This window comes from Pseudophryne corroboree, chromosome 7, assembly GCF_028390025.1.
Source record: "Pseudophryne corroboree isolate aPseCor3 chromosome 7, aPseCor3.hap2, whole genome shotgun sequence".
In the NCBI taxonomy this organism is placed as follows: domain Eukaryota; kingdom Metazoa; phylum Chordata; class Amphibia; order Anura; family Myobatrachidae; genus Pseudophryne; species Pseudophryne corroboree.
Genome location: NC_086450.1, coordinates 73,866,269 through 73,884,979, shown reverse-complemented (window position 1 = coordinate 73,884,979; position 18,711 = coordinate 73,866,269). Strand labels below are relative to the sequence as shown.

Here is an 18,711-nt window from a genome sequence, read left to right as displayed (position 1 = left end):
TGGATAGAAGTTTATTTCATTGTGGCTTAATTTTCAGGAGGGTCCCTTACATATGTTTATTTGAAATGTGAACATCTATTAATTGCAAATTATTATATAAGGATACATTACATTACGTTGCTGCAGCATTTACTGCATTTTTTCAGTATCCCGGCTGTCGCCGGTCATGTGACACATGCCGGAATTCGGATACTACTCAGGGGACTGGCAGCAGATCATGACATGCCAAAGGCGAGTAATGGGGTATGGGTTAGGGCAGAGGTTCTCAAACTCGGTCTCGGGGGCCCACACAGTGCATGTTTTGCAGGTAACCCAGCAGGTGCACAGGTGTATTAATTACTCACTGACACATTTTAAAAGGTCCACAGGTGGAGCTAATTATTTCACTTGCGATACTGTGAGGAGACCTGCAAAACATGCACTGTGTAGGCCCCAGAGGACAGAGTTTGAGAACCTCTGGGTTAGGGCCTAGGGCGGAAGGTGGGGGTTTTAACTATAGCCGCCGCCCCTGGGAGGGTTAGCCCCAGCCACCACCCCTGGGAGGGTTAGCCCCAGCCGCCACCCCTGGGAGGGTTAGAGCAGGTGACAGGGGGGAGAGGAAGGGGGAGTTGTAGAAATACTTACCAATACGATGTTGGGATCTTAAATGTCGGGATGCCACGGTCAGTCATGTGACCACCGGGATCCAGTATGTATTTAGTTTCAGTATTACATAATTTTATTGGTTCTAATTCTATATGTGTAAATAGTTGTGAATTGATGGTAATACATTGCCATTATCAATAAATATTGTAACTTTGTTTTATAGTTACAGCATTATCTGGTAGCTGTACTTTTTGTTTAATTACTTATTATACACTGAACGCAGTGCTATAAAATCTTTTTCTTAATACGATAAATTACCGCCAGCGTCTCACTGTGGTGTGTATATATACATATTGTTGAAGTCAGGTCAACTGGATGAAGGCATTTCTTAATACAGGTCACAAATTGGACAGATTGAATTGCATGCAATTTGATTGTTTGCGATTGCAACTTTTTTGCATTTTCATACAGGTCACAAGTTATATTATCATTTGATAATATTTAAGATTATGACTCACAGATGCTGTTCATGAGATAGGAAAAATTTAATGATATTGGTAACCAAATGTAACAGATTCAGTACAAAATACTATCTGGATAAAAAATAATTGTGTACTCCGTACGCAAACTGTGCACTGTTTGGACTTAATCTGTACCGTGTTTCAATAGTATGACTCCAGTGGTCTTGCGGAGGTGATCACAGTAACAGCAACAGCTGAACAGGTAACGCATAACCTGTGAAGATCCCTGTTCCCTAGTCCGTTATTATAATAGGGATGTTATGGCTGCAATTGATATTATCGCCCCAGTGCGTTTAAGACCTCGTAAACCACAACGTCAAGCTCCATGGTTCGACAACAGTGTTAGTGATCTCAAGAAAAGGGGGCGTAGACTGGAAAGACGATGGAGGAAGACTAACCTAGTGGATGACAAAATAAAACTAATAAAGCATAACGAAGAAAATCAATCGACAATCACTCGTAAGAAAGCACAGTTCCTGTCAAATGAGATCACAGCAGCAAACAATAGGCCAGCTCAACTTTTCCGCACAATGGAGATGCTTTGCAAGCCAGCATGCCTGCAGACTGATGAGACCCTCTCCCAGGCAAGATGCAACGAGTTTGCAAACTTCTTTGCAGATAAAATATCCACCATCCGGGCTGGAATCTCCACAGTGCCATCAAAGGAGTGCCAAACTACAAAGCCTGCCAATATAAGCTACCTGCCTTCATGGACCAGCTTTGATCCAGTGGATGTAAAGGACACTGCAGAAATTGCTCGGATTTTGCGTCCCACCACCTGTGATCTGGACCCAGCCTCAACCAAGCTTCTAATAGGTTGTATGGATATAATTGGTCCTGTCTTTACAAAAATTGTTCAATGCTCTTTGCAGACAGGCATTTTTCCTGGACCCCTAAAGGAAGCAATTGTTAGACCGCTTCTTAAAAAACCTAATTTAGATCCCGACTGCATGACCAACTACAGACCGGTATCAAACCTTCCTTTCCTAGGAAAGGTTATTGAGAAAGTCGTTGCAAATCAACTGGAAACCCGCCTGACAACCCATGATATTTATGATCCATTTCAATCAGAATTCAGGAGAAGACATAGCAGTGAAACAGCCCTGGTGTGTGTGTTAAATGATCTTCTGATGGCAAAAGACAGAGGTGACTGTTCAATATTAATCCTTCTGGATCTCTCGGCAGCATTCGATACCATGGACCATGGGCTTCTGATTGAGCGACTGATACATTTCTGTGGTCTGGTTGGCACAGTCCTAAGCTGGTTCAAATCATTTCTCACAGGCAGGTCACAGAGAGTATCATCTGGATTATACTCATCACCACCAGTGCCATTGCCATGTGGTGTCCCACAAGGTTCTATACTATCCCCCATGCTTTTTGCAGTATACATGCTCCCATTGGGTGAAATAATCAGGCGCCATGGCCTGGTCTACCACTGCTATGCAGATGATACACAACTGTACTTGTCCTTTGCTCCGGGCACTGAAAACCCAATAGCAACCCTAAATGGCTGTCTAGCTGAGCGACAGGAGTGGATGAGCGCCAGCTGGCTGCGACTGAACCCGGATAAAACAGAGGTCCTTATGATACGACCGCAACATCAAAGGACAAGACTGCAGCACAGCCAACCAACTGGACTTACACACAGGGATTCAGAATTACAGACCAGTGATCGTGTGCGGAATCTTGGCGTTGTCCTGGATGGTGGCTTGACACTTAAACATCAGATATCAGCCACAATCAAATCCTCATTCTTTCACCTGAGGAACATAGCCAGAATCAAGCACTTAATTCCCTCAGATGATATGTCAAAAGTCATACATGCATTTGTATCATCTCGTTTAGACTACTGTAATGCCCTCTACCTTGGTCTACCAGCAAAAGAATTGCAGCGCTTACAGCTGGTGCAAAACACAGCTGCCAGGCTGTTAACCAACCAGCCCCGTTCTAGCCACATAACACCCATCCTCTACTCCCTTCACTGGCTGCCTGTACGATGGCGAATCATCTTCAAGATTGGCTTACTGAGTTTCAAAGCATTACATGACCAAGGCCCAAGGTACCTGAAACAGCTTCTGACCCCATACTGCCCCACTCGATTACTGCGATCTGTAGATGAAGGACTTTTAGCAGTACCTAGAATCTACCGTAATTCATCTGGGGGTCGAGCTTTTAGTCATGCGGCTCAGACTCTATGGAACTCACTTCCCCGCACAGTGCGAGAGGCCCCAACTATAGAATCCTTCAAAAGTAGACTCAAGACTTTTCTGTTTACTCAAGCATTTCCATAATGTCCCTTTTAGTATCTTCATGCTTCTGTATTTTATGAAAATGTACTTCATTATTTTCTGTACTATATTATGCTATGTATCTGTTAAGCGCCTTGAGTCCTATTGGAGAAAGAGCGCTATATAAATAAAATTATTATTATTATTATTATTATTATAACAGAGAACCTGCAGAAAGTAACCGCACAGAAGCGGGCGCCCAATATCCCTTATGGACTACAAGAAAAGGATTTACCGGTAGGTATTTAAAATCCTATTTTCTCCAGCATCCATAAGGGATATCGGGGACAGAGACTGCTGCAGCACCGCCTGCCCAAACTGGGTATCCTCTCTGGCCAGGGTATCAAATTTGTAGAATTTCACAAAGGTGTTCTTCCCCGACCAGGTAGCCGCTCGGCATAGTTGCAAAGCAGAGACTCCACGGGCAGCTGCCCAGGAAGAGCCCACTGATCTAGTAGATGGGCCTTTAGAGACTTAGGAACAGGCAAGGCTGCCGACATATAGGCCTATGGGATAGTAAGCCTAAACCAACAAGCAATGGACTGCTTTGAAGCAGGACAACACTTTTTCTGCGCATCATAGAGCACAAATAAGGAATCAGTCTTCCTGACCCGAGCTGTGCGTTTGACATAGATCTTCAAAGCATGCACCACATCCAAAGACTCCGGAGGAGCTGAAGCGTCAGAACAAGACGGAACCACAATAGGTTTATTCAGATGGAACGCGGATACAACCTTCGGCAGGAACTGCTGTCTAGTCCGGAGATCCGCTCTGTCCTCGTAAAAGACCAAGTATGGACTTTTACACGATAAGGCCCCCAATTCTGAAATGCGTCTAGCAGAAGCCAGGGCCAATAACATCACTGTCTTCCATGTGAGGTATTTGTCTTCTACTGTCATCAGAGGCTCAAACCAGAAGGACAGTAGAAATTGCAACATTACATCCAAGCCCAGTGTGCCGTAGGCGGCACAAAGGGAGGTTGTATGTGGAGTACGCCTTATAAGAAGGTCTGAACTTCTAGTAACGGTCAATTTCTTCTGAAAAAAAATTGAGAGATGAAATCTGGACCTTATCGGAGCCCAGAAGTAAGCCTTTATCCACACCAGCCTGCAGGAAACGTAGGAAACGTCCCAAGTGAAACTCTGCAGGCGAATACGTGCATTCCTCGCACCAAGAGACGTATCTCCTCCAGATATGATGATAATGTTTAGACGTCGTAGGTTTTCTGGCTTGCAAAATAGTGGCAATGACCTTTTTGGAAAGCCCTTTGTGAGCTAGGATATTCCGCTCAACCTCCATGCCGTCAAACGAAGCCACCGTAAGTACGAGTAGACGACCGATCCTCGCTGAAGAAGATCCTTCCTTAGCGGCAGAGGCCAAGGGTCTTTTATGGACATGTCCAGAAGGGTGGTCTTCAGTATGCAGACTGACGGAATCCCGGCAGCCGGCATACCAACACTTTTTCTCCCTCGTGGGGGTCCATGACCACCCTGGAGGGAGAATTAAATAGCGTACGCGCGCCACTGTGTCTGCAGCGTGGCGAGCACAGAAAGCCCGCAAGGGGCTCACTTGCTCTCGCCACGCTGTCGGTATGCCAGCGGTCGGGCTCCCAGCGCCGGTATGCTGGTCGCCGGGAGCCCGGCCGCTGGTATACCATACTACACCCGTCCAGAAGAGTTGCGTACCACGCCCTCCGGGGCCAATCCGGCGCAATCCGGATTGCTTGGACTCTGTGACGTCTGATCCATTGGAGCACCCTTGAGATAAACAGGATCGGAGGAAATAGGTAGACCAGCCAGTAAGGCCAAGGCAACATCAGTGCATCCTCTGCACTCGCCTGAGGGTCCCTGGTTCGTGAGCAGTAGCAGCAAAGTTACTTGAAGAGGCCATCATGTCGATCTGCGGGTATCCCCGCCCAGAGAAGTATTTTTGAAACTTCTCGCATGCAGGCTTTGCTTTTTGTCCCCCCTTGTCAATTGATGTTAGCCACTGCCGTGGCGTTGTCCGACTGAACCTGGATCGCCTGATACCTGAGCAGAGGGGAGGCCTGAATCAGAGCATTGTATATAGCCCGAAGTTCCAGAATGATTTGAAAAATTGTTGGGGAGGAGCACCATCAAACTCCAGCTTGTAACCCTGAGAGATAAAGGTCCCTTACCCAGGCATCTTGGCAGGAACAGTCCCAGATGTGGCTGTAGTGACGTAACCGAGCTCCCACCACGAGATCCCCTCGAAGTGTGTGGGCACCGTCATGTCGATTTTTGTGGAAGCTGAGAGCCTCTAGCTGCATTGGAGGCACCCCGGGCCCTAGATCGAAATCTGGAGGACCGAAAGGACTGAGTAGACGGTCCCGGGTAGGTACGTCTAACAGGCGGAGCCCCTGAAGGAAGAAACGTGGATTTTCCAGCAGTAGCTTTGGAGATCCATGCGTCCAATTCACCTCCGAAGAGCCACTCACCTGTGAAGGGAAGAGATTCCACATTACGTTTGGAGTCGGCGTCTGCAATCCACTGACGCAACCATATGGCTCTGCATTCTGCATGTATACTGCCAATCTCTTTAAGGGAGTCACATAGGACTCTTGCTGTGCCCTGAATGTGTTTTAGGAAAGTTACAGTAGTAACAAAGGTCATATCCCCCGAAAGACCCTCTTGAATCTGAGTAGCCCATGTATGAATGGCATGTGTCATCCAGCAACCAGCAATGACCTGTCTGAGCTACACCTGCAGCAGTGTAAATAGATTTTAGAGTAGTCTCTATTTTTCTATCCCCCGGGTCATTTACCGTAAAAGAACCCGGAGCGGGGAGCACCGCCTTTTTAGAAAGGCGAGAGACAGACGTCCACTGCTGGAGATACTTCCCAGAATTTCCTGCTTTCAGGGGCAAAGGGGAAGGTATTTAAAAACCTTTTGGACACCTGAATTTTTTTATATTGATTATCCAGGCTAAATTTAAACAAATCATCCAATTCTTTGGAATCAGGAACGGTGACTGTCCGTTTGTCTTGTGGGAGGAAAATTGACTGCTGATTAGTAGCATCCCCCAGGGAGAGCTTTAACACATACCGTATAGCCAATATGAGGGGTTCAATACCCTGCGTAGGGGTGGAATCCCCACTAACAGGGTCCCCATCATCCACATCCAGCTGGAAATCATCATCAGAAATGGTTAGTATTGCAGGTAAAGCACGTTTTGTACACCTGTAGTGAACCGTGGGGAATGGGAAGCATCAGTCTTAGCCATTGGGCTAGCCTCTGCAGTTCTTGTGTTTATTGGCATTGGCAGTGAGCTGAGATAACATATCCGACATCATGGTTTTATAGACACCAGCCAGGAAGGTTCTGGATTCTACCCCATGTTGTTGTCACCATTTTGTGATGACTGACTACACTGCTCACATGATATGGAGCCATATGAAATAGGGGAGAATCTGGCATTACATACTGTACATTGCATGACTTTTGTTTCACCAATACAGCAATAATACACATACAACAAAGACTGAAGACAATACAAGCCTGTCCTATTACATGTTAGAGGAGACACAGGAGAGAGGACCCAGCGCACTCAACACTGCACAGCCCCAGTGAGGCTGTCAGCGTTTTACATATACAAACTAACAGTGAGACTGTATTATGAAAATTCCCTCAGAGGAATGATAATTGTGCACAATATAGCGGCTCTCCCCCTCTACACCCTGTACCAGTGATCCAGCGTGTGACCGTTATGGAGTAGCTGTGTAAGGCTGCTGCTGCTTATGCAGAGGAAGGTGCCAAAATGCAGTAGTTATCCAGTATCACGCAGGGGCTACAGCGGGTTGCCCCTTGGAGGGACCCATACGTCTCACCCGCGCTTCTGACGCACAGTAAACCAGGGGGACTCCCCTAGCGGGGTCCCTGGCGTGTACTCACCACCAACAATCACCTTCAAGCAGCGTTAGGGGTGTGCGGCATGCTGCGGCTGTGACAGCCAAGGCGCCATACCCCGCTGAACAAACAGCCCCTCAGGACGGTGGTCCTGCAGCGGGGGAGCGGCTCTGCACCTCAAAAGGCCGGTGACCGCCCCCTTAACTTCCACGGTGCAGGTATGCTGTTGCCCAAACAGCATACCAAAAGAAATAAAAGTTTAAAAGAAAATGAAGAAAAACTCTGGAGCTTGCAGAGTGTGCATCCTCTCCTGAGGGCACTTTTTTCTAAACGGACCTGTAGAAGGAGGCATAGAGGGGAGAAGCCAGCACACCCAGTTGAAGAAATTTAAAGTGCACTGGCTGCATTGGACCAGTCTATACCTGATCGTACTAATCTGTCCCCAAAATCCCTTATGGATGCTAGAGAAAAAAAACTGTTTTATTATACTAATAGACACTAATCGTTCCAGCACTAACATGTGGACAGGAGCCTGAGTATGAGGTGTATCAAGCCTTGAAAAGAGATACATTAGGGAAATTGTACCAAACAAAATCAACTAATCAGCTTCTGTCATTTATCTAGCACAGTATTTGAAACAACATAAACTGATTGATTGATTTGATTGATTGATTGATTGATTGATTGATTGATTGACTGACTGGGACAACTACTCCTCTCTCTCTCTTCAAAAGGTAAGAAACTTAATCAGAGTATAAAACTAGATGACGTGTGTACCCAGCGATGTCATCAGCTGCGGGTCCTGGCGGTGTGGGGCAAGCATCGGCAAGTGCATACACACACTTGAAAATGCTGCATAGTCAGCAACATAGTGTATACACACTAGGCCACATCGTTCACTTTATCATCTAGTGTGTACCCAGCATAACACTGACAGCAGATCAGGGCCAGCCAGCTTTTGACATAATTAATTTTTAAAACACTGCAACTTCTGCAGAACAGATGCAAGACAAATATAAATAGATCAGTAGAGGTACGATGGTAAATAATGACTAGAATGAGCAGAATGTAGCGCTCCAGCATATGTGGGTTACGAGTCCATGCAACCCCCGTCCCCTATGGCTGAAACCATTCAATCAATAACAAGTGAAGTAGTGAATTCCATAGCTATAAGGATCATTAATCCCTGCAAGAGTGCAGCGTTTTTATTCACCACCCAAAAAGACCCTAACATGCATTCTCCTAAAGCCTAAAGAACGCCAGTTCCTCTGCAAGAATCCCAGCAAGTAAATGCTTTCTTTTTATAATCTTACTGATCAACCAAGACTACATGGCACACAGTGACACCAGCCCTTCCACAGATTGTTAGAGTCAAACATTAACAAACGCTTGTATCTGATTTGTAAGACACACAACGCACATGGGTAAAGATAAAGAGACAAAAAGAACTAGAAGCATCACTTACAAATGATCCACTTCTCCATTGCGTCCAATGAGAGGTATTCACACGGCATCTGCAAGTTAAGAGCAAATGAACATCTTTAACTATCAGACGTGATCAATTCTCATAACTCAATGTGTCAGATAAACTATATACAGGTTGAGTATCCCACATCCAAATATTCTGAGATACGGAATACTCCGAAATACGGTATTTTGTGAGTGAGACCGAGCTAGTGAAACCTTTGTTTTCTGATGGCTCAGTGTACACAAACTTTGATTAATAAACACATTTATTAAAAATATTGTATTAAATAGCCTACAGGCTGTGTGTATAAGTTATATATGAAACATAAATGAATTGTGTGTATGTACATAAACTTTGTTTAATGCACAAAGTTATTAAAAATATGGGCTAAAATGACCTTCAGGCTGTGTGTATAAGGTGTTTATGAAACAGAAATGCATTCTGTGCTTAGACTTAGGTCCCATCGCCATGATATCTCATTATGGTATGCAGTTATTCCAAAATACGGAAAAAATCAGATATCCAAAATACTTCTGGTCCCAAGCATTTTGGATATGGGATACTCAAAAAAAGAAAGAATTTTTTTTTATTTTATTATATATATATATATATATAATGTGTGTGTGTGTGTGTATGTATGTGTATATGTGTATATGTGTATATGTATGTGTATATATATATATATATATATATATATATACACACATACATATACACATACACATACACACAGGTTGAGTATCCCATATCCAAATATTCCGAAATACGGACTTTTTTGAGCGAGAGTGAGATAGTGAAACCTTTGTTTTTTGATGGCTCAATGTACACAAACTTTATTTAATACACAAAGTTATCAAAAATATTGTATTAAATGACCTTCAGGCTGTGTGTATAAGGTGTATATGAAACAAATGAATTGTGTGAATGTACACACACTTTGTTTAATGCACAAAGTTATAAAAAAATAAGAATTTACTCACCGGTAATTCTATTTCTCGTAGTCCGTAGTGGATGCTGGGTACTCCGTAAGGACCATGGGGAATAGACTGGCTCCGCAGGAGACTGGGCACTCTTTAAAGAAAGATTAGGTACTATATCTGGTGTGCACTGGCTCCTCCCTCTATGCCCCTCCTCCAGACCTCAGTTAGGGAAACTGTGCCCGGAAGAGCTGACATTACTAGGAAAGGATTTGGAATCCAGGGTAAGACTCATACCAGCCACACCAATCACACCGTACAACTTGTGATAACTAAACCCAGTTAACAGTATGAACAACAACTGAGCCTCATTCAACAGATGGCTCAGAACAATAACCCTTAGTTAAGCAATAACTATATACATGTATTGCAGAAAATCCGCACTTGGGACGGGCTCCCAGCATCCACTACGGACTACGAGAAATAGAATAACCAGCGAGTAAATTCTTATTTTCTCTGACGTCCTAGTGGATGCTGGGTACTCCGTAAGGACCATGGGGATTATACCAAAGCTCCCAAACGGGCGGGAGAGTGCGGATGACTCTGCAGCACCGAATGAGCAAACTCAAGGTCCTCCTCAGCCAGGGTATCAAACTTGTAGAATCTTGCAAAAGTGTTTGATCCCGACCAAGTAGCAGCTCGGCAAAGTTGTAAAGCCGAGACCCCTCGGGCAGCCGCCCAAGAAGAGCCCACCTTCCTCGTGGAATGGGCTTTTACGGATTTAGGATGCGGCACTCGAGAAGATGAGCACTCTGCAGCCACCACAGCAGAGACACCCTGGCCCTCGGGGACAGGGTGATCAGCCGATGCATCTGAAGATGCGATCCGGACCACTTGTCTAACAGATCCCACTGAAAGATCCTTGCATGGAACCTGCCGAAGGGAATTGCTTCGTAAGAAGCTACCATCTTTCCCAGGACTCGCGTGCAGTGATGCACCGACACCTGTTTTGGTTTCAGGAGGTCTCTGACCAGAGATGACAACTCCTTGGCCTTCTCCTCCGGGAGAAACACCTTCTTCTGTTCTGTGTCCAGAATCATGCCCAAGAACAGCAGACTCGTCGTAGGAATTAGCTGCGACTTTGGGATATTCAGAATCCAGCCGTGCTGTTGTAGCACTTCCCGAGATAGTGCTACTCCGACTAACAACTGCTCCTTGGACCTTGCCTTTATAAGGAGATCGTCCAAGTACGGGATAATTATAACTCCCTTCTTTCGAAGGAGGATCATCATTTCGGCCATTACCTTGGTAAAAACCCTCGGTGCCGTGGACAGACCAAACGGCAACGTCTGGCATTGGTAATGGCAGTCCTGTACCACAAACCTGAGGTACTCCTGGTGAGGTGGGTAAATGGGGACATGTAGGTAAGCATCCTTGATGTCCAGTGACACCATAAAATCCCCCTCTTCCAGGCTTGCAATAACCGCCCTGAGCGATTCCATTTTGAACTTGAACTTCCTTATATAAGTGTTCAAGGATTTCAAATTTAGAATGGGTCTCAGCGAACCGTCTGGTTTTGGTACCACAAACATTGTGGAATAGTAACCCCGTCCCTGTTGAAGGAGGGGAACTTTGATTATCACCTGCTGAAGGTACAGATTGTGAATTGCCGCCAGTACTACCTCCCTTTCCTTGGGAGTAGCTGGCAAGGCTGATTTGAGGTAACGGCGAGGGGGAGACGCCTCGAACTCCAGCTTGTATCCCTGAGATACCACTTGTAGAACCCAGAGATCCACCTGTGAGCGAACCCACTGGTCGCTGAAGTTCCGGAGACGGGCCCCCACCGCACCTGGCTCCACCTGTGGAGCCCCAGCGTCATGCGGTGGACTTAGTGGAAGCAGGGGAGGATTTTTGTTCCTGGGAACTGGCTGACTGGTGCAGCTTTTTCCCTCTACCCCTGCCTCTGGGCAGAAAGGACGCGCCTCTGACCCGCTTGCCTTTCTGAGGCCGAAAGGACTGTACTTGATAATACGGTGCTTTCTTAGGCTGTGAGGGAACCTGAGGTAAAAAAGTCGACTTCCCAGCTGTTGCTGTGGATACGAGGTCCGAGAGACCGTCCCCAAACAATTCCTCACCTTTATAAGGCAAAACTTCCATGTGCCTTTTAGAATCAGCATCACCTGTCCACTGCCGAGTCCATAATACTCTCCTGGCAGAAATGGACATTGCATTAATTCTAGATGCCAGCCGGCAAATGTCCCTCTGTGCATCCCTCATATATAAGACTACGTCTTTAATATGCTCTATGGTTAGCAAAATAGTATCCCTGTCAAGGGAATCAATGTTATCTGACAGGGTATCAGACCATGCTGCTGCAGCACTACACATCCATGCTGAAGCAATAGCAGGTCTCAGTATAGTACCTGAGTGTGTATACACAGACTTCAGGATAGCCTCCTGCTTTCTGCAGGCTCCTTTAAGGCGGCCGTATCCTGAGACGGCAGTGCCACCTTTTTTGATAAGCGTGTGAGCGCCTTGTCCACCCTAGGGGATGTTTCCCAACGCAACCTGTCCGTTGGCGGGAAAGGGTACGCCATTAGTAACCTCTTAGAAATCACTAATTTCTTATCTTCTTCACACAATTCATTTAACTCATCAGATGGGGGAAAAGTCGCTGGCTGCTTTTTCTCCCCAAACATAATACCCTTTTTAGTGGTAACCGGGTTAATGTCAGAAATGTGCAACACATTTTTCATTGCCGTAATCATGCATCGGATGGCCCTTGTGGATTGTACATTTGTCTCATCCTTGTCTACACTGGAGTCAGACTCCGTGTCGACATCTGTGTCTGCCATCTGAGGTAGCGGGCGTTTGAGCCCCTGATGGCCTCTGAGACGCCTGGGCAGGCGCGGGCTGAGATGCCGGCTGTCCCAAAGCTGTTACGTCATCGAACCTTTTATGCAAGGAGTTGACACTGTCGGTTAATACCTTCCACATATCCATCCACTCTGGTGTCGGCCCCGCAGGGGGCGACATCACACTTATCGGCTCCTGCTCCGCCTCCACGTAAGCGTCCTCATCAAACATGTCGACACAGCCGTACCGACACACCGCACACACACACAGGGAATGCTCTGACTGAGGACAGGACCCCACAAAGTCCTTTGGGGAGACAGAGAGAGAGTATGCCAGCACACACCAGAGCGCTATATAACAGAGGGATTTACACTAACACAAAGTGAATTTTCCCCCAATAGCTGCTTATATCACCTTTTGCGCCTAAATTTATGTGCCCCCCCCCTCTCTTTTTTACCCTTCTCGTAGTGTATACTGCAGGGGAGAGCCTGGGGAGCGTAATTCCAGTGGAGCTGTGAAGCGAAAATGGCGCTGGCTGTGCTGAGGAAGCTAGCCCCGCCCCTTCAGCGGCAGGCTTCTCCCGCTTTTTTCATAATATTTATGGCGGGGGATTAGGCACATATACAGTTTAGAACTGTATTATGTGCATTTTGCCAAAAAAGGTATACATATTGCAGCCCAGGGCGCCCCCCCCCCCCAGCGCCCTGCACCCACCAGTGACCGGAGCGTGTGGTGTGCTGTGGGAGCAATGGCGCACAGCTGCAGTGCTGTGCGCTACCTTATTGAAGACCGGAGTCTTCAGCCGCCGATTTTCTCCTGGTTCTTCCGTCTTCTGGCTCTGCAAGGGGGACGGTGGCGCGGCTCCGGGAACGGACGATCGAGATCGGGCCCTGTGTTCGATCCCCCTGGAGCTAATGGTGCCCAGTAGCCTTAGAAGCACAAGCTAGCTGCAAGCAGGTAGGTTTGCTTCTCTCCCCTCAGTCCCTCGTAAAAACCTAACAAATACTTTCTTTTTTAGTGAGCTCAGGAGAGCCCACTAAGTGCATCCAGCTCTGGCCGGGCACAGATTCTAACTGAGGTCTGGAGGAGGGGCATAGAGGGAGGAGCCAGTGCACACCAGATATAGTACCTAATCTTTCTTTTAAGAGTGCCCAGTCTCCTGCGGAGCCCGTCTATTCCCCATGGTCCTTACGGAGTACCCAGCATCCACTAGGACGTCAGAGAAATATTGTATTAAATTACCTTCAGGCTGTGTGTATAAGGTGCATATGAAACAAATGTATTCTGTGCTTAGACTTAGGTCCCATCACCATGATATCTCATTATAGTATGCAATTATTCAAAAATACAGAAAAATCCGATATCCAAAATACGTCTGGTCCCAAACATTTTGGATAAGGGATACTCAACCTGTATAATAATAAGATTTTACTTACCGATAAATCTATTTCTCGTAGTCCGTAGTGGATGCTGGGGTTCCTGAAAGGACCATGGGGAATAGCGGCTCCGCAGGAGACAGGGCACAAAAAGTAAAGCTTTTCCAGATCAGGTGGTGTGCACTGGCTCCTCCCCCTATGACCCTCCTCCAGACTCCAGTTAGGTACTGTGCCCGGACGAGCGTACACAATAAGGGAGGATTTTGAATCCCGGGTAAGACTCATACCAGCCACACCAATCACACCGTACAACCTGTGATCTAAACCCAGTTAACAGTATGATAACAGCGGAGCCTCTGAAAGATGGCTTCCTTCAACAATAACCCGAATTAGTTAACAATAACTATGTACAATTTATGCAGATAATCCGCACTTGGGATGGGCGCCCAGCATCCACTACGGACTCCGAGAAATAGATTTATCGGTAAGTAAAATCTTATTTTCTCTATCGTCCTAGTGGATGCTGGGGTTCCTGAAAGGACCATGGGGATTATACCAAAGCTCCCAAACGGGCGGGAGAGTGCGGATGACTCTGCAGCACCGAATGAGAGAACTCCAGGTCCTCCTTAGCCAGAGTATCAAATTTGTAAAATTTTACAAACGTGTTCTCCCCTGACCACGTAGCTGCTCGGCAAAGTTGTAATGCCGAGACCCCTCGGGCAGCCGCCCAAGATGAGCCCACCTTCCTTGTGGAGTGGGCCTTTACAGATTTAGGCTGTGGCAGGCCTGCCACAGAATGTGCAAGTTGGATTGTGCTACAGATCCAACGAGCAATCGTCTGCTTAGACGCAGGAGCACCCATCTTGTTGGGTGCATACAATATAAACAACGAGTCAGATTTTCTGACTCCAGCTGTCCTTGCAATATATATTTTTAATGCTCTGACAACGTCCAGTAACTTGGAGTCCTCCAAGTCACTTGTAGCCGCAGGCACTACAATAGGCTGGTTCAGATGAAATGCTGACACCACCTTAGGGAGAAAATGCGGACGAGTCCGCAGTTCTGCCCTGTCCGAATGGAAAATCAGATATGGGCTTTTGTAAGATAAAGCTGCCAATTCTGATACTCTCCTGGCAGAAGCCAGGGCTAGAAGCATGGTCACTTTCCAAGTGAGATATTTCAAATCCACCTTATTTAGTGGTTCAAACCAATGAGATTTTAGAAAGTCCAAAACCACATTGAGATCCCACGGTGCCACTGGAGGCACCACAGGAGGCTGTATATGCAGCACTCCCTTAACAAAGGTCTGGACTTCAGGGACTGAAGCCAATTCTTTTTGAAAGAAAATCGACAGGGCCGAAATTTGAACCTTAATAGATCCCAATTTGAGACCCATAGACAATCCTGATTGCAGGAAATGTAGGAATCGACCCAGTTGAAATTCCTCCGTCGGAGCACTCCGATCTTCGCACCACGCAACATATTTTCGCCAAATTCGGTGATAATGTTGCACGGTTACTTCCTTCCTGGCTTTAATCAAAGTAGGAATGACTTCTTCCGGCATGCCTTTTTCCTTTAGGATCCGGCGTTCAACCGCCATGCCGTCAAACGCAGCCGCGGTAAGTCTTGAAACAGACAGGGACCCTGCTGAAGCAAGTCCCTCCTTAGAGGTAGAGGCCACGGATCTTCCGTGATCATCTCTTGAAGTTCCGGGTACCAAGTCCTTCTTGGCCAATCCGGAACCACTAGTATCGTTCATACGCCTCTTTGCCGTATAATTCTCAATACTTTTGGTATGAGAGTCAGAGGAGGAAACACATACACCGACTGGTACACCCAAGGCGTTACCAGCGCGTCCACAGCTATTGCCTGCGGATCTCTTGACCTGGCGCAATACCTGTCCAGTTTTTTGTTGAGGCGAGACGCCATCATGTCCACCATTGGTCTTTCCCAACGGGTTACCAGCATGTGGAAGACTTCTGGATGAAGTCCCCACTCTCCCGGGTGAAGATCGTGTCTGCTGAGGAAGTCTGCTTCCCAGTTGTCCACTCCCGGGATGAACACTGCTGACAGTGCTATCACATGATTCTCTGCCCAGCGAAGAATCCTTGCAGCTTCTGCCATTGCACTCCTGCTTCTTGTGCCGCCCTGTCTGTTCACATGGGCGACTGCCGTGATGTTGTCCGACTGGATCAACACCGGTTTTCCCTGAAGCAGAGGTTCTGCCTGGCTTAGAGCATTGTATATTGCTCTTAGTTCCAGAATGTTTATGTGAAGAGACGTTTCCAGACTCGTCCATACTCCCTGGAAGTTTCTTCCTTGTGTGACTGCTCCCCAGCCTCTCAGGCTGGCGTCCGTGGTCACCAGGATCCAATCCTGTATGCCGAATCTGCGGCCCTCCAATAGATGAGGACTCTGCAACCACCACAGAAGAGACACCCTTGTCCTTGGAGACAGGGTTATCCGTAGGTGCATCTGAAGATGCGACCCTGACCATTTGTCCAACAGATCCCTTTGGAAAATTCTTGCGTGGAATCTGCCGAATGGAATTGCTTCGTAAGAAGCCACCATTTTTCCCAGGACTCTTGTGCATTGATGTACAGACACCTTTCCTGGTTTTAGGAGGTTCCTGACAAGCTCGGATAACTCCTTGGCTTTTTCCTCCGGGAGAAAAACCTTTTTCTGAACCGTGTCCAGAATCATCCCTAGGAACAGCAGACGAGTTGTCGGCATTAACTGGGATTTTGGAATATTCAGAATCCACCCGTGCTGTTTTAGCACTTCTTGAGACAGTGCTAATCCCATCTCTAGCTGTTCTCTGGACCTTGCCCTTATTAGGAGATCGTCCAAGTATGGGATAATTAATATGCCTTTTCTTCGAAGAAGAATCATCATCTCGGCCATTACCTTTGTAAAGATCCGAGGTGCCGTGGACAATCCGAACGGCAGCGTCTGAAACTGATAGTGACAGTTTTGTACAACGAACCTGAGGTACCCCTGGTGTGAGGGGTAAATTGGAACGTGGAGATAGGCATCCTTGATGTCCAAGGATACCATAAAGTCCCCCTCTTCCAGGTTCGCTATCACTGCTCTGAGTGACTCCATCTTGAACTTGAACTTCTTTATGTACAGGTTCAAGGACTTCAGATTTAGAATAGGCCTTACCGAGCCATCCGGCTTCGGTACCACAAAAAGAGTGGAATAATACCCCTTCCCTTGTTGTAGAAGAGGTACCTTGACTATCACCTGCTGAGAGTACAGCTTGTGAATGGCTTCCAAAACCGTCTCCCTTTCGGAGGGGGACGTTGGTAAAGCAGACTTCAGGAAACGGCGAGGTGGATCTGTCTCTAATTCCAACCTGTACCCTTGAGATATTATCTGCAGGATCCAGGGATCTACCTGCGAGTGAGCCCACTGCGCGCTGTAATTTTTGAGACGACCGCCCACCGTCCCAGAGTCCGCTTGAGAAGCCCCAGCGTCATGCTGAGGCTTTTGTAGAAGCCGGGGAGGGCTTCTGTTCCTGGGAAGGAGCTGCGTGTTGCTGTCTCTTCCCTCGACCTCTGCCTCGTGGCAGATATGAATAGCCCTTTGCTCTCTTATTTTTAAAGGAACGAAAGGGCTGCGGTTGAAAAGTCGGTGCCTTTTTCTGTTGGGGAGTGACTTGAGGTAGAAAGGTGGATTTCCCGGCTGTAGCCGTGGCCACCAAATCTGATAGACCGACTCCAAATAACTCCTCCCCTTTATACGGCAAAACTTCCATATGCCGTTTTGAATCCGCATCGCCTGTCCACTGTCGCGTCCATAAAGCTCTTCTGGCCGAAATGGACATAGCACTTACCCGTGATGCCAGTGTGCAGATATCCCTCTGTGCATCACGCATATAAAGAAATGCATCCTTTATTTGTTCTAACGACAGTAAAATATTGTCCCTGTCCAGGGTATCAATATTTTCAATCAGGGACTCTGACCAAACTACCCCAGCACTGCCCATCCAGGCAGTCGCTACAGCTGGTCGTAGTATAACACCTGCATGTGTGTATATACTTTTTTCAATATTTTCCATCCTCCTATCTGATGGATCTTTAAGTGCGGCCGTCTCAGGAGAGGGTAACGCCACTTGTTTAGATAAGCGTGTTAGCGCCTTGTCCACCCTAGGAGGTGTTTCCCAGCGCTCCCTAACCTCTGGCGGGAAAGGGTATAATGCCAATAATTTCTTTGAAATTATCAGCTTTTTATCAGGGGCAACCCACGCTTCATTACACACGTCATTTAATTCTTCTGATTCAGGAAAAACTATAGGTAGTTTTTTCACACCCCACATAATACCCTGTTTAGTGGTACCTGTAGTATCAGCTAAATGTAACGCCTCCTTCATTGCCAAAATCATATAACGTGTGGCCCTACTGGAAAATACGGTTGATTCGTCACCGTCACCACTGGAGTCAGTGCCTGCGTCTGGGTCTGTGTCGACCGACTGAGGCAAAGGGCGTTTCACAGCCCCTGACGGTGTTTGAGTCGCCTGGACAGGCACTAATTGATTGTCCGGCCGCCTCATGTCGTCAAACGACTGCTTTAGCGTGTTGACACTATCCCGTAGTTCCATAAATAAAGGCATCCATTCTGGTGTCGACTCCCTAGGGGGTGACATCCTCATATTTGGCAATTGCTCCGCCTCCACACCAATATCGTCCTCATACATGTCGACACACACGTACCGACACACAGCAGACACACAGGGAATGCTCCTAACGAAGACAGGACCCACTAGCCCTTTGGGGAGACAGAGGGAGAGTTTGCCAGCACACACCAAAAGCGCTATATATATATCAGG

At 46.9% G+C, this 18,711-nt stretch overlaps 1 protein-coding gene across 2 annotated transcripts in view; it reads right to left on the bottom strand.

Moving 5' to 3' along the window:
* Positions 1-18,711, bottom strand: part of NCKAP1 (NCK associated protein 1) — a 249,712-nt gene that overhangs the window by 115,700 nt on the left and 115,301 nt on the right. For both annotated transcript variants that reach the window (XM_063933318.1, XM_063933319.1), the window contains one exon: positions 8,729-8,777. In XM_063933318.1, coding sequence (XP_063789388.1) covers positions 8,729-8,777 — 49 coding nt within the window. The remainder of the gene's footprint in view (positions 1-8,728; positions 8,778-18,711) is intronic.